This window comes from Symsagittifera roscoffensis, chromosome 4, assembly GCF_963678635.1.
Source record: "Symsagittifera roscoffensis chromosome 4, txSymRosc1.1, whole genome shotgun sequence".
Taxonomy (NCBI): domain Eukaryota; kingdom Metazoa; phylum Xenacoelomorpha; order Acoela; family Convolutidae; genus Symsagittifera; species Symsagittifera roscoffensis.
Genome location: NC_087065.1, coordinates 19,679,991 through 19,695,564, shown reverse-complemented (window position 1 = coordinate 19,695,564; position 15,574 = coordinate 19,679,991). Strand labels below are relative to the sequence as shown.

The window sequence follows — 15,574 nt, the reverse complement described above, 5'->3', positions numbered from 1 at the left end:
CATGAGTGGTGAGCAAAGGCAATCTGGAATGAGCGCAGTTCAGAGTCAAGGTCGGCCATCGGGTGAATCAGGAGATCCTTACATGAGTGGTGAGCAAAGGCAATCTGGAATGAGCGCAGTTCAGAGTCAAGGTCGGCCATCGGGTGAATCAGGAGATCCTTACACGATTGGTGAGCAAAGGCAATCTGGAATGAGCGCAGTTCAAAGTCAAGGTCGGCCTTCGGGTGAATCAGGAGATCCTTACATGAGTGGTGAGCAAAGGCAATCTGGAATGAGCGCTGTTCAGAGTCAAGGTCGACCATCGGGTGAATCAGGAGATCCTTACATGAGTGGTGAGCAAAGACAATCTGGAATGAGCGCAGTTCAAAGTCAAGGTCGACCATCAGGTGAATCAGGAGATCCTTACATGAGTGGCGAGCAAAGGCAATCTGGAATGAGCGCTGTTCAGAGTCAAGGTCGACCATCGGGTGAATCAGGAGATCCTTACATGAGTGGTGAGCAAAGACAATCTGGAATGAGCGCAGTTCAAAGTCAAGGTCGACCATCAGGTGAATCAGGAGCTCCTTACATGAGTGGTGAGCAAAGGCAATCTGGAATGAGCGCTGTTCAGAGTCAAGGTCGACCATCGGGTGAATCAGGAGATCCTCACATGAGTGGTGGCGAAAGGCAATCTGGAACTAGTGTTACCCTTGGCCCTGATACTACAGCTCGACCACCAAACGAGGATCATGATGATCCATTTCCAATTGGAGCTTCCAAAATAGATATTCAGAAATCGACAAAAGAGAAATCTGACAGTCCAACTGCAAGTTTGAGCCAAAATAGACTTTCAAGTAAACCTGGAGATCCGTACATGACTGGTACGCAAAGACAATCAGGTATGAGTGCAGTTGATAGCCAAGGACGACCATCAAGAGATCCGTATATGGCTGGAACGCAGAGACAATCTGGTATGAGTGCAGTTGATAGCCAGGGTAGACCGTCAGGTCAATCAGGCGATCCGTACATGTCTGCAACGCAGCAACAATCTGGTTTGAGTGGAGTTGACAGTCAAAGTAGACCATCAGGCCAATCAGGAGATCCGTATACGTCTGGCACGCAGAGAGATTCTGGTATGAGTGGAGTTGATGGCCAAGCTAGACCGTCAGGCCAATCAGGAGATCCGTTAATGTCTGGTTCGCAGAGACAATCTGGAGTGAGTGCAGTTGATAGCCAAGAACGACCATCAGGAGATCCGTATAAGGCTAACACGCAGAGAAATTCTGGTATGAGTGCAGTTGATAGCCAGGGTAGACCGTCAGGTCAATCTGGGGATCCGTATGTGTCTGACACGCAAAGACAATCTGGTACGAGTGGAGTAGATAGCCAAGGACGACCATCAGGCGATCCGTATATGACTGGAGCGCAGAGAGAGTCTGGTATGAGTGCTGTTGATAGCCAAGGACGACCATCAGGAGATCGCTATATGGGTGGCACGCAGAGACAATCTGGTATGAGTGCTGTTGATAGCCAAGCACGACCATCAGGAGATCCATATATGTCTGGCACGCAGAGACAATCTGGTATGAGTGCTGCTGATAGCCAAGGGCGACCATCAGGAGACCCGTACATGTCTGGCACGCAGAGACAATCTGGTATGAGTGCTGTTGATAGCCAAGGACGACCATCAGGAGATCAGTATATGGCTGGCACGCAGAGACAATCTGGTATGAGTGCTGTTGATAGCCAAGGACGACCATCAGGAGATCCGTATATGTCTGGCACGCAGAGACAATCTGATATGAGTGCTGTTGACAGCCAAGGACGACCATCAGGAGATCTGTATATGTCTGGCACGCAGAGACAATCTGGTATGAGTGCTGTTGATAGCCAAGGACGACCATCAGGAGATCCGTACATGTCTGGCACGCAGAGACAACCTGGTATGAGTGCTGTTGATAGCCAAGGCCGACCATCAGGAGATCCGTATATGTCTGGCACGCAGAGACAATCTGGTATGAGTGCTGTTGATAGCCAAGGACGACCATCAGGAGATCAGTATATGGCTGGCACGCAGAGACAATCTGGCATGAGTGCTGTTGATAGCCAAGGACGGCCATCAGGAGATCCGCATATGTCTGGCACGCAGAGACAATCTGGTGTGAGTGCTGTTGATAGCCAAGGACGACCCTCAGGAGATCCGTATATGTCTGGCACGCAGAGAGAATCTGGTATGAGTGCTGTTGATAGCCAAGGACGACCATCAGGAGATCCGTATATGTCTGACACGCAGAGACAATCTGGTATGAGTGCAGTTGATAGCCAAGGACGACCATCAGGAGATCCGCATATGTCTGGCACGCAGAGACAATCTGGTATGAGTGCTGTTGATAGCCAAGGACGACCATCAGGAGATCCGTATATGTCTGGCACGCAGAGGCAATCTGGTATGAGTGCTGTTGATAGCCAAGGACGACCATCAGGAGATCCGTATATGTCTGACACTCAGAGGCAATCTGGTATGAGTGCTGTTGATAGCCAAGGACGACCATCAGGAGATCCGTATATGTCTGGCACGCAGAGACAATCTGGTATGAGTGCTGTTGATAGCCAAGGACGACCATCAGGAGATCAATATATGGCTGGCACGCAGAGGCAATCTGGTATGAGTGCTGTTGATAGCCAAGGACGACCATCAGGAGATCCGCATATGTCTGGCACGCAGAGACAATCTGGTATGAGTGCTGTTGATAGCCAAGGACGACCATCAGGAGATCCGTATATGTCTGGCACGCAGAGGCAATCTGGTATGAGTGCTGTTGATAGCCAAGCCATGAGCGCCAAATCTTCGGAAGGAGAAACCAATGATCCATTCCCCCAGGGAGCGTCTCAAATAGGGTTCGGACAATCAACTAAAAAGCCATCAGCGAGTCACAGTGCAATTCGGAGTCAAGTTCGGCCTTCAGCGGGCAGTGCTGCGAAACGAAGGTCGTCTCAGCGTAGTTCAAAAAAAGGCAGTGGGTTGGGTGGCTCAAAGGCTAGGTCTGGCGTTTCTTCAAGTCAAGCTGGATCTTCTGTCGGGTCAAAACAACTCGACAACCAGGAACCTGGACAAGATATAAATGAAGGTGACTACCATTCGGAAGAGCAAGGAGGTCCGATGGAATCAAGAAGACCCGAAGACGATCCCGAGGGACCTTTCGTACCAGGCAATGATCCAGAGAAGAACTTGGGACTAACAGGTAATGAGGAGACTTTCAAGGATATTAACAGTGTTCTCAGTGGAGAAAAGAATCAGAAAAATGTTTCTGGTAGTCAGAGGTTTTCTGGTAAAAATAGCACTACTGGATCCGGATTTGGAACCTCTTCCAAAAATGATCAGGGCAGTCATGTTGACAGCCACGCCGATCAGAACAACCAGAGTAATCTATTGAATCACACTTGGAATAAACCCCCTCTTGGTACTGTCGGATCAAGTGTAGCGTCCAACTCTCATGTTGAAAGTAACTTTCCTCTGACTGAGTACCAGCAAGAGGGAGAAGACGACGACTCCACAAGTGATTCTCATAAACTCGATGCCTTCGACGGCGCCCATCATGACCGCGGAACGGTCGATGACTTACACGGTGATCACCACGTTTACGACCAGGAGAATGGCGAAGACGATCAAGAAGGAAATTACGAAGGCCAACAAGAAGGCCAAGATGAACACGGCGCTTACGAAAACGTTGACGAAATTGGTTCCGAAGATGATTATGATGGAGAGCCAGTTGAATTTCAAAATGATTCGCAACAGCAAGAATCTAAATTCCCACGACCTCAGTTATCAGGTTATCAACAACCAGGAAGCCAACAACAACCTGGATCTCAACAAAATGGCCCTACTCTGACAGCTGGTCCATTAAATCCCTCCTTCAGGATTTCAAGTAGAAATTGTGGACAATTTCACGATGACTCTACAAATGAAATCATGAACAGTGCCCTAGCCAACATGACTGAAGAAGAAAAACAGGCCCTTGACGAACAGAGGTTGAAGCTTCAAGAACTCTTTGGTGACTGTATGTGTGAATGTGATTTGTCATCGGTCAGCGTCAGTGGAAAGTCTTCGAATATGAGTCAAGGACGAACGCCTGGACCTTTCGGCGGTCAACCTGGCGACGGTTTTGGACCTGAGCCAGGTGAGTCATCTCATGGCGGCGCTGGATCACATGGTCCATCTTCAAAGGGAGGAACTTCGTTTGGAGACAGAGGTCCCGGTGGTTCTGCTGATGGTCCTGGTGGCGAGCAAAGTATGGGAGATATGTCGCAACAACCAGGCGCAACTGGAAGACCAACTGAAGGATCAACTATGTTTGATAAAGCTGCGAACGGAGTTTATAACAAGTACAAAATGAAAGCCAAGTCTGGAATTGCTGAGAAGTATCTGTGTATAAACTGCCTTTACACAAAGTTTGCGGCTCCTAATCGCAAGTACTGGAAAGAACTGACATTTTCGGATGCAGATGATTTCCGCAAGAACTTCCTTGGTCGCCAATTCTACTGCTACTTCTGCAACAAACATCAACGAACTCCACTGACCTTGAGAAAATTCCACGACCCCTTGGTTGACCCGTCTCGAAACCCTGAACCTGCGTTCTTGATTCACGACGGGTACAGCATTCTAATGGGTATCTATCCTTATCGAACAACTGACATGTACAAGGATCCGTCGAAACGAATGTCTCTAGGGATGCCTTCGGGTATCGGGAAGCTACAACAGTTAAAAGTACTGACCAGTCACACCAAAAGACTCACTAAACAGTATTCTGGTCCCCCATATGAACACGAGCATGCAGGTCTTGACATCTCTCATTTGTCAGCTTCGAGAACTGTGTCAAGAATTGGGTCTCATAATGGGAGTACAAAACCGCCCGAATCACATGATATGTCGGACTGCTTCAATCTGCCCTCCAACTTGTAACTAAGTGGCCTTTTTGTACTCTAAGATGCAATCACGAAAGTAAATGTGACGTATTTGTTGTTTTGTGAGCAAATATTTACTCGTCTACTTGGTAGAGGCTTGGGTAACTTGAATTTTCACTCCTGCTGGTTGGGAATTTTTGTTATTTTGGTGCGCTTTATATTTCTAGTATTGCTGGCTGATACGTTTTAGAATCGGTTTCAAAATTGAAAAGTTATACTAAGTGCCTATTGGTAAATTATTGCGACCAGGGATAGATGTGGGTTTTGTTTCGATCACTAAAAAGATGTCAAATGGTAATAGTTAATCACCATTTCGTTGCCTGCATCGCTATTGCCTGCGTTTTTTTGAAGAATTCTTAATTTCTAACCTATGTAGCAAATATAAGTTCTCATCTAATGGCACATTTGGTATATTTCAATTTTATCATAGTTAAGCTTATTTAAGCATAAACCATTTAATGGCATATGTTGTTGCTTTATTTTTGGCTAGTGTTAGGTCTTGTTTGAAAAAAAAACATGTATTATGAAAATACATAGGATTTGTTATTTTTAGTTTTTGCGGCGCTTTTTTTTGCCTTTTTGCAGAAATTTCAATTTTTCTCAGCCACTACTTTACCGACTTTCAAAAAAAAACTTACCAATGAAAACACTGGCTTCTTTTCTTTGTGCCTGCATGTTTCGCTTGTCTTTTTTCGGTTTACCTCACGTTCTAAGGTCTTCGAAAGTTTCAGTAGGGAGATTTCTGGCCTATTTGTATTGAATTTTTCTTTTTCTCAATTATTAAATGCACAAATTTGAGATGAAGCTTTCAATCAAAAGAACAAATTATTGGGATCTCTATTTCCCATTCGGCTATTCGCTAAAACTGGTAGAAAACAAATATGGCCTCAAACAAGCCTGTTTTTTTGACATTTTGGTTAATTTTGAACTTTTTGACTTTTCTTTGAAACTACTCTGCCAAATTGGAGGTTAATGGTTTAACCGAAAGCAAACATCAGTTATTCGAATCTTACCTGCGTAAGCTATGTCCAATTTTTGAAACTTCGCCCGTTTTTTGGAAAGTTATTCTTTTTTTTTTCAAACACAAACCTGCTGATTCTGAGGTTGATAGTTAATTAAAACTAACATGGTGCTTAAATTTTCACTGCGTCATCATGTTTTGTGTAGGAAAGCTGTTGTGGACTCTTCCTTTTTAATTTTCAACCTTTCAAAACAAATTTTGTCACTGTTCTCGAAAACTGCTAGCTGATTCTGATATTGAGGGTAAAATCTAAACAATCAGGGCGTGAAAATCTTCAATCTAAAATCAAGGTGTGGAAATCAGAGGCTATTCCCATGCTTTAATGGAAAAAAGTTTATGGATTTAGAAAAAAGTTAAAGTTTTGATCGATTCTTGAATTTTTTTTGAAAACTACCCAGTGAAATATAAGATAGAGACTTCAGTTGGAAGAGCGCGGGGTTTTCTTCTTAACTAAGCGGCTAATTCCCTACTTGAGCAGAGAAGTACTAGGGTTTAGCGTAAAGTCCATTTTTTTCAAATTTTGAAAATTTCGCATTTCCTTATCAGTACAATATGTATAAAAATGTACTAACAGCTAGAATCAGCATTAGCTTGGTTACTAATTTACTTTCAAGCGACCGTGGCGCAGATACGAGGACGTGAGACTCCTAATCAACAGGTCGGATATTTTTATCCGGAACATTCAAAAAGTTTTGTTTTTTTTTCGGTCGAATTTTTGCTGCATACTTTTGACAATTTGATAAAAACTGTAGCTGTTTTTATTGGTGTATGTTGTTAGTAAAATTACCAGCGGTCGTGAAGCAGGTTGGATAACGTGATATTCTCAGTGTCAATAATTCTTAGGTGCATTTTTAATCTTTTCTTTATTTCACTTTGTTCTGCTCTTTTGCATTTTCTTCGGTTGTTTACGAAGCCCAGCTTCGCCTCTGCGCTTAACTTGTATTTTTTTGTCCGATAAAATGAGAGTTTTGGCTTTTGCGATAGTCAATATGCAACTGATCTAAAGCTTAATGATCAGCATAGTAAAAAATAAGAGCTTATCATGATTCTTTATCTTTGTCAAGTTTTTTTCTGCGAGTTTCTTATGGTGTCATTTTAAAGATTTACCATGCAGCATTCTAAATCCAAATCTTTCATTAGTTTTGTAGAAATTATTTTGATGTCCTCATATTGAAGAAAATTGTTTTTTGACACCTAAAGAACAAACACCCAGTATAGTTCACGTCAAAACTATTTCCAGAAAATCATGTATAAAATAAAGGAAAAAAACATAATCAAGGATTTGTTTTAAGCAATTAGAGCAGTATGTTACCGCTCTAATTTTAACAAATAAGCGTTGAGCTCCTCGCACAAATCAATGCGATTGTCTAAATGCTCCGACTAAATTTTGAAGTCCTAAAATAAATGTTATTGAACAAAAGGAAAGCGCGTGTTCATTTCGCGCATCACAAAAAATCTGTTTTTTTTTTTGCGTTTAAATTGGATTTTTTCGCGATTTGATTTTTAAATTTTTTGCGTCCCAATTAATTTCATTTGCTAAAGGAAAAGCAACAGAAATTCTCCTATCACAAAAATGCAAACGATGCGAAAAAAACTTGTTTAATTTCAAGCTTTATGAGTGGTTTTCAATCGTTAAATTTCCAGCAGTATGAGATAATGGCTAAGTGAATAGGTTTTTCAAAGTTGGCTTCTTTAATTATCAAAGTGTCAATCATGCACGATTTATGGAATTGAAAAGGGTTCAAGATAATAAATTTTTTTCTGAAAAAGTCCTGTGAGAGTTTTTTTGAGAAGTCTGTAATTTTGTCGGCACCTTGAGGTTACGAATTTCCAAAAGTCTACTGATTATATGTAGTGTTGTTGAAAAAATGTTTTTAATGGTATCAGTTAGAAGTTTTTAAATGTGTGTTTTTTGCTCAAATTACGTCCTCTACAAGCACCATCAAGGACTGGTTATATAATCAAGGCCCAGTAGCGCGCATAATTTAGTCATAGTTAGTCATTCGTGAATCCATAAACTTCGCAAAGTGTGGAGCACAGATGAGCTATTGTCTCTGTTTTGACATTTTGATCCCAAGACATCGATAGTTTCAGTTAGGAAAGCAACTTGTCTTCTTAAAAACATGGTCTATTCATTTTGTGAAACTTCGGATTAACAACCAATCTATAGTGATTTCTTCCCGTCTTGTTCTCAGGTTGATCTCCAATTTCAAGATCTCCTTTTTCAGCTCGTTGCACGTTTAACAGTGCCTAGAGTTGATGCCTAGTTTTATGTGCCTAGAATTAATGCGTTACTGGATCTATTCTTAGAAAAAAAATTTGTAGTTTGAATTGATTTCGGTCCAATTTCTGTCCGCCTATTTGACGGGTGTTTTTTTAGATTTTTCTATTCAATTGGTTTATAAATTCAAATCGAAGAAATTAACATGATGAAAAGCTTTTTTTTACCTTTTTTATCACGCTTTTTATACACGCTAGAACGTTCACTTTGAAAAGAAAAAATTGTAGGCGATTTTTTTGTTTGATTTTTTTTTTCAGTTTTCTTTCGAATGCATAGTTTCTGATTATAAGTTCAAATTCAGTCAACCACCCTGCGCATGTGGCGTAGAGGCAACACACTTGCTTGGGACGACAAGACCTGTAAAATGAATCAGACCTGATTTTGCAAACTTGATTTTTGTGCTTTTTTTGGACTGTTGTCCGTTTGCCTATTTTTGTTGGCTTGATTCCCGTAGCCCAATTGGTTGATTTTTTTTTCGTTTTCCAAGTTGCAATATCACAGATGCTTGAGACAACAAATCCCAAGAGATTGATTCCAGTTGGGACCTGTCTCTTCATGTCTGCTTATTTTTGCTGACTTAGTTCCCGTAGAAAAGAATTTTTTGAAAGTTCGTCTTCATTATGGTATTCGGAAAGCTCTTTGTAAAGTTACAACGGTGTAGGTAATTTCATTGTGGATATTTTGGGCTTTCGCGATTTTTTTTTGACAAAAATTGATCGATTTTTTGAAGTTTTTTTTAAAAATTTGAATTCAATCATCGTCATTCATTTTGAATCACAAGTGGTGCCAAGCTCGGCTTTCTCTCTATGCCTGAACGTGAAATTATAGTTTTTCCTACCAGTTTCAATTTTTTGTTCAACTCTTTTTTCCGTCTCATTTTTTATTTGGTAGCTTGCAATGCTACACTTGCGGTGTATCGCAGATGATGCGAGTCCTCTGTGCGTTAAATTTCAAGTTTGGGTTAATCTATGTTGCGCGCTTTACTTCGATTCTGTATTTATAGATAATGGTTGAGTGATATATCTGATTAAAGCTGTTTCAGAAAAATCTAGTGTCGATTCGAGTGTCAAAAACAACTGTAGTCGATTATTCCGAATCCATTAACGTTTCACGCGTTCGTATACTTCTCTAATCGCACCACGAATAAAATGACACTAATTTGAAACAACAGAAATAAATATATATCTAATTTTTTGAAGTTGGTCGGAGCATTCGGTGCTACAGGCAGATTAACCAGCTATCCTTGTTTATTTTTAATATTGTTTCAGAGGAGCTGGAGGCAGAGTCTTATGCTCCCGAGGGAATAGACTTGGCAGTGTGGAAGAAACTGTGCGACTACAGGAGGAAGAAACTTCAGAGCGAACAGGAGGTCAGTCAAATTTTAAAAAGAAACGTCATTTTTTTAATTAGGATGTCAGAATTCGCGATGCTTGATTATCGTGCTATGAGAAAGGCAACAGAATCTGAGAACCTCTTCCTTTTTTATTTTTTTTTCCTTGTAGTTTACCAGCTGAGCCTGTTCCAAAACTTGGAGTCAAAATCAAATTTGGTTGTCGAGATTCAGAAATAACTAAAGTTTGTCAGATTTCGTGCATTGACAGACAGTATATTTTCTGTCGGGGCGTGTTTGAAGATAAGGAGATTAACAAATGTGATAGCATAGCAAAAATATTCGAAAAACTTATTTGGAGGATAATTTAGTTTTGAGTTTTATGTTATTTAGATAAAGATGCGTGCCCAAAGGATGGCGGAAATAGATGCATTCCTGAAGAGGAGAGGAGAGGACGAGAGAGCTGTCTCGGAGAAGGTAGAAAGACTACAGACCAACCTACAGAGGTGTGTTATTTGAATTATTTGTTGTTACATGCATCTCTTTGGGGATGATTACGACTAATAGATTTAAAACAGAACTTTAGCATTATTAAAAAAAACGGTACTATGCATTTACGACAAAATATAGAGGGTGAATAAAGACCGCAGATGTTGTTTGATTTTCAAAACCAACTTGCTGTGAATTGCATTCAGTACTACTTTGTGGGTCATCTTTTCTGTTATACGGTCCAAAACTGATATCTTAGTAATTTTGAAATATGGGTCATAAATATTCGAATTTGATTGATTGAAACTGCGTTATTAAAAATAACGATTTTTATTAAAAACAGAAGCTTCTGTAACAGCTAGGTAATTTTGGGTCGGATAAGACCCCTACTTGTCCTGCAACCATATATCCCTCATAGATTACGACTAGGCATGATCAAGCCTTACAGTTGTTATATCTTTAGCATCAAAAGGGTTGAGTGTATTGAAACGTTTCTTTTCAGAGTGCGTGAAGAAAAACACCAGCGCATGATGAACCTCGAACTGCAACTGCTCATGCGTCAAGGTCAAGTGGAAGTGGCAGCCAAAGACGACTTCATAACTGAGTTCAAGGACTCACTCCTAGTACACAGAGGGGTAGTTGAACAGCTGAACAGCAAAATAACAGCACTGGGAGACCAGAAGATAGAGAGTATGAATGAGAGTAAGGAGTTCAGAAAGGGCATTTACCAGTTGGAGTGGGAGAGGAAGAAGATGATTATGGAGATTGAAGATCTGCTGCAGAAAGCGAAGGATATCCAGAGGCTCAAGGTCACCAAAGAACTACAATTTGTGAGTCATGAAAAAACGTGTCATACAAGTGAATGTTATAAGAGCTGCATGTAAAATGTCTGATTCTGATTGGCTGAAATTTCCAACTTAGAACCAAGTTAGCATCCTGCCCCCGGTTTTGGAAACTAATTTGAAAAATTCTGAAAGAAAACTAATTTGAAAAGTTAAAAAATTTTTCCCAACCAATGTGAGTTTAAACAATCCTGTAGTGAAAACCGGCAGATTACAATGTTGATTTCAAATTAAGTTGTTTTTTTTTGCAAAAATTGAATGTTTTTATATTCATTTCAGTTAAACCTCAAGTTTAATTCCAGTAAATAACAAATACTGTATATTGGAACATTGGTAAAACTTTTAATTCGATGAAGTTTTTATCGAACGCAAAAACTAACTGAATCTTTTCCCTTTTAATTTAGTTCCATTATAGTTTGGCAGCTTTGTGAACATCTATGAACCTTTTGAACACTTTTGGTTTTTTTGTGAACGACCTCTAACTCTGTCTTTTTTCACTTCCAACTTAGTATCTGAATGACGACGATGACGACGACAAGAAGAGTGATAAGAAGGCGAGGGAGATAGGGGTGCTGGAGAAGACCATCTCGTCCACTCTAGACCAGCACAGTCGCCGAGTGGAGATCAAGAAAGACGAGGTAACATTAATTACACACATCTGGCACCATCAGTGAACACTAAAAGCTATTTAAATAGACAGTCAAGTAATTTAAATAAACTGGAAAAAAATTCATCATTTTTTCAATCGGTGAAAAATTTAAGTCTGATTTAAGTTGGCCAACAAATAAATATTTTGATTTTTGCAACAATATGTACCTACAATGAAGGTATATATATATTCGCAATTTATGGGCTAAATAATTTTTGCAAGTATCAAAAATTATTTCCGTTAGCGTAGAAAACGTTCACAATTCAGTGCCGCGCAGTGTTCAAGAAAAGCTGGATAATATGTACTTGACCTTGTTTCGTTTACAGGTGAAAAGATTGAAGAAGAAGGTGAAGGACAAGGAGAAGCAGAATGACAAATTGGACGAACAGATCATGGAGATGACTGTGACTGTGGCTGAAAGAGAACTCATTCAGATGTCCACAGGTAAACTATTAGGCTACTTAACTATATCCTTTAAATCCGTTTATAGCACATGATTTTCGCTGGTTATGACTTTTGTTTTGAAATTTTGGATTCCAAGTTTTCTGAAAAGCTAACAACTGTCAAAGTGATAAATAATCTTATTCAGTATATAGGTGCCCGTCTGTTATTATAACTTTCCAGGAAGCTTTAGTTGAGTTTAAAGAGTTGAGTTTTCAATTGTTGAAAATGGTTAGGTGCTGGAAGCCAGGGTCCTTCCGAGCAGTCCAGAATGAAAGACATCGTCCAGAGACGCAAACTGGTGGACCTGGCCAAGAACCAGGCACAAGAGGTGGCTGTGTTGCGAGCAGAAGTTGAGAGACTCCGAATGAGAACATTCCCTGCCCTTGTGCAAATTGAATAGACAGAATTTTAAAATAATTGAATTGTAAAATTGTAAAAATTTCATATCAGATGATAAAACAACAGTTCAGTTGAATTCATGTGTAAATAGAGCAGTTTCACAAGCAATGAGTCGCCACGGCTTCGTTTCTTCTACTTAGTTAGTCGGAGGGGTTTTGGATTTTACGCGCCCAAAAAATAGCTTGCAGAGAAACGCGTCTGACCTCAATTTGAAGAAAATTCAGTTTTAATACAAAGTGAACAATTTACAATTTGAAATAGTTGAAAATACTACAACTGGTGTTTTTTGATTCTTTGCTCAGTTTATGATGGGAATTAACAATGTTTTAATTTTTGCTAAAAATAGGAGGTCGATATCACACAATTTTATCAGCGTTGTTCAACAATATTTTTTATTTTTCACTCTAAAACTTGTGTGATTTTTCTGTTCTTTTTATTAGTGAAAAATTTTAATTTTGATCACCATGATCTATTTTGATTTTTTTTTGGTTTTTAGGATCTTTTGAAGCCCACTTTTCAAACTCAATTTTTAATCAAAGTGAAAAAAGTAGAATTCAGAGCGACCCCAAAATATTGATTCATAATTCCAGATGTCAATTTTAATTGTTAGAAGTGTCAGCTAAATAAAAGACGGATATTGATTCAGTTTTCTAAAATCAGTTTAGCATGATTCAGAAAACTGTCAATCTTATTATTCACAAAATGGTGATATCATTTTTCCTTTGGATCGCAAAAATTTCACAAAAATCTGAGAAAAGAAATCAAACAAGTCTTATGCGGAAGCATTCAGTTCTTTTATAAAAATTTTCTACACTGTTTTTTTTTGTAAATTAGTAACGCAACAGTTTCGATGAGATAGACAGCATCTGTTAGTTCTGCGCATTCAAAGACAGTTCCAATCGATGCTTATCGAGTTTTGTACATCAATATTGCATTGAGTTGTCGAAGCCGTACGTATTAAAATTTCGGTTCTTGAATCTGGATTTTCCGGTAAAGCTCGTTTTTCAAGTTCTTTTTTGAAATGGAAAAACAACGACGCTGGATTTTATTGCAAAATCAAAAATTATGTTACAAAAGTAGTATGCTTGTGTCGTATAGGCGGCTGTGCAATAGTGTGTCATTGTGTGCTATAGGAGGAGGATTTCAGTACCCAGCAGAACATAAATGCCCATTGATTGGGTTCGACTGAACGAAATTAAGACACTGATTTAATTTTGTTGTTTCTTCCGAAAAAAAAATTAAAATTCAATTCATGTTTATGAGCATCAAGGAAAGCAAATGACGCTCTCCAATATTAAATATGGTCAACAGACATTTGGAGAAGAGTCAATGAATGAAAAAAAAAAAAAACTGTTTTGTCTTTAAAAAAACTTCTATTTTTGATTTTCAAAGAAAAATTATATGGCCTTAAATTTCTCTCAATTCACAGTGTTAGGTACAACTTTTTTTACGCTGAGAAATCTTTAAATTGTATTCACTTTTCATAACTAGAAACTGATCAAGTTTGCGTCATTTCCTCTTCCGCTATTAGAGAGCAAATTGTTTGTATACGCACGATTATTCATAAAAGCAATAAAACGTATGAATCTTTTTGTATAGTTTTAAAAAATTTCTGCAAATTTTTTTGGAAAATCATCACGATCTATAACAAAGTCTGAACTACGTTCATCGGCTTCTTAAAAAGCAACTGATGCTGAGAAAACGTCAATGATTTAAGTTTTGAAAATGTTTTTTTAATGATTATTTAGAGTTCTAGCGAAGTAAAAAGATATTTATTAACCCTGTTGTCTCTAATCGGATTTATTATAAAGAAAAAAATCATTTGAAAAATAAGCACCTTGAATATGTTTGGCTTAACGGTCGAAATTTGTTTTCTTATTTGCTTGACATGCTGTTTGTAATTTTTTTTCGAAGTTCAGTTTTTTCAATTATTCGCTAACACTGCTTTTATATGAGTGCCAAACCCCGAATGTTCCGAATGACTTACAATTGGTCTAAAAGTCTAAAATAGTTTTTATAACAAAAACTTTGAGGAACCGTAAATTTCGTCATACGTATTTTTTTTGTCATGTTTTCAGCAACATATATAAAAAATTTCAAAGTCCGGATAAATTAGCCCATACAGATTTTCTGAACCCCCACAATTTTGCTCAGAAAGGACTGCAGATGAAATAGCTTTATACACTTATGTCAAAAGAGTCGATATATTCATTGAAGTATGTGATACCGGATAGAACCACGTAATTTTAGTGAAAACGATTTAGGTTTCAATGAGTTTAATTAAATATAGAAACCATCTTTTCTTTATAGTGCCTGACTGGATTTTTGAAATGCTTGCGTAGTTTGTTTACTCTGTTCGAATTTGATTGCTCGCTTTAGTACTAATTTCTGGTGTGAAGGTTTCGAACGTTAGAGTGTCTTGAAGTACAACATTCCTAATTCGGGATATGAATAAATCCCTAGCTAATTCTGCCTCCAATACTCCCAATTCCGCTTTCGCTGCTTGTGCAGTCAGCGCCGCGTGAAAATATTCTAGAGTTTCATTCGCTTCATGCGATCGTGTAAACAATTTGTATCGTTCGTAGGTGATGCTTCTTGTTTTTTCGAAGGAAGTTTTTGCCAGTCTCACCATTTCTCGGAACTCGGGTTTAGATATTTCTGTGTGTGGGTTTTTTGTACAAATTTTTTTTCCTTCTGTGCCCAGAGCTAGAAAGAGTCTAGATGTTAACCTTTTTCCGACTTCGTGGTAGAACACGTTGTGTCCTACTTTTGGTCCTCGAGCAACACGTTCTTCGTTTTCTAGGATGACTTTATCTCGTGCTAGTTTATCGCGGGCTTCTCTCTCTGTTACTGCCTGCGCATCTTCATTAGTTCCCGGCGTTTCCGGACGTGGGAGTGGTTCTTCCATAACTGCTCTTGGTTCCTCTAGTAATACTTCTGGATCCACGTTTTCTTTGACAGTAACTGCTAATTGATCAAACCAGATTTCGAATTTTCATGGTGGGTCCGAGTTTGATGAAATCCAAAAGACAGGAAATCCCATGTCTGTCCTGTTGTTTTGAGACAGAAATCCTGCTGGCTGAGCCATGTGATACCGGATAGAGCCACGTAATTTTAGTAGTGAAAACGATTTAGGTTCCAAAGAGTTTAATTTTTTATAGAAACCATCTTTTCTATA

At 39.1% G+C, this 15,574-nt stretch overlaps 1 protein-coding gene across 2 annotated transcripts in view; it reads left to right on the top strand.

Moving 5' to 3' along the window:
- LOC134845223 (cilia- and flagella-associated protein 43-like) overlaps positions 1 to 12,497 on the top strand; it is a 306,846-nt gene extending 294,349 nt beyond the window's left edge. The window contains exons 26-31 of one of the 2 annotated variants that reach the window (XM_063862133.1): positions 9,512 to 9,612; positions 9,967 to 10,079; positions 10,565 to 10,892; positions 11,414 to 11,542; positions 11,880 to 11,997; positions 12,231 to 12,497. In XM_063862133.1, the coding sequence (XP_063718203.1) occupies positions 9,512 to 9,612; positions 9,967 to 10,079; positions 10,565 to 10,892; positions 11,414 to 11,542; positions 11,880 to 11,997; positions 12,231 to 12,397 (956 nt within the window). In that variant the 3' untranslated portion in view covers positions 12,398 to 12,497. The remainder of the gene's footprint in view (positions 1 to 9,511; positions 9,613 to 9,966; positions 10,080 to 10,564; positions 10,893 to 11,413; positions 11,543 to 11,879; positions 11,998 to 12,230) is intronic. The other variant, XM_063862134.1, reaches the window with a different exon arrangement.
- The last annotated feature ends 3,077 nt before the right edge of the window (positions 12,498 to 15,574 follow it).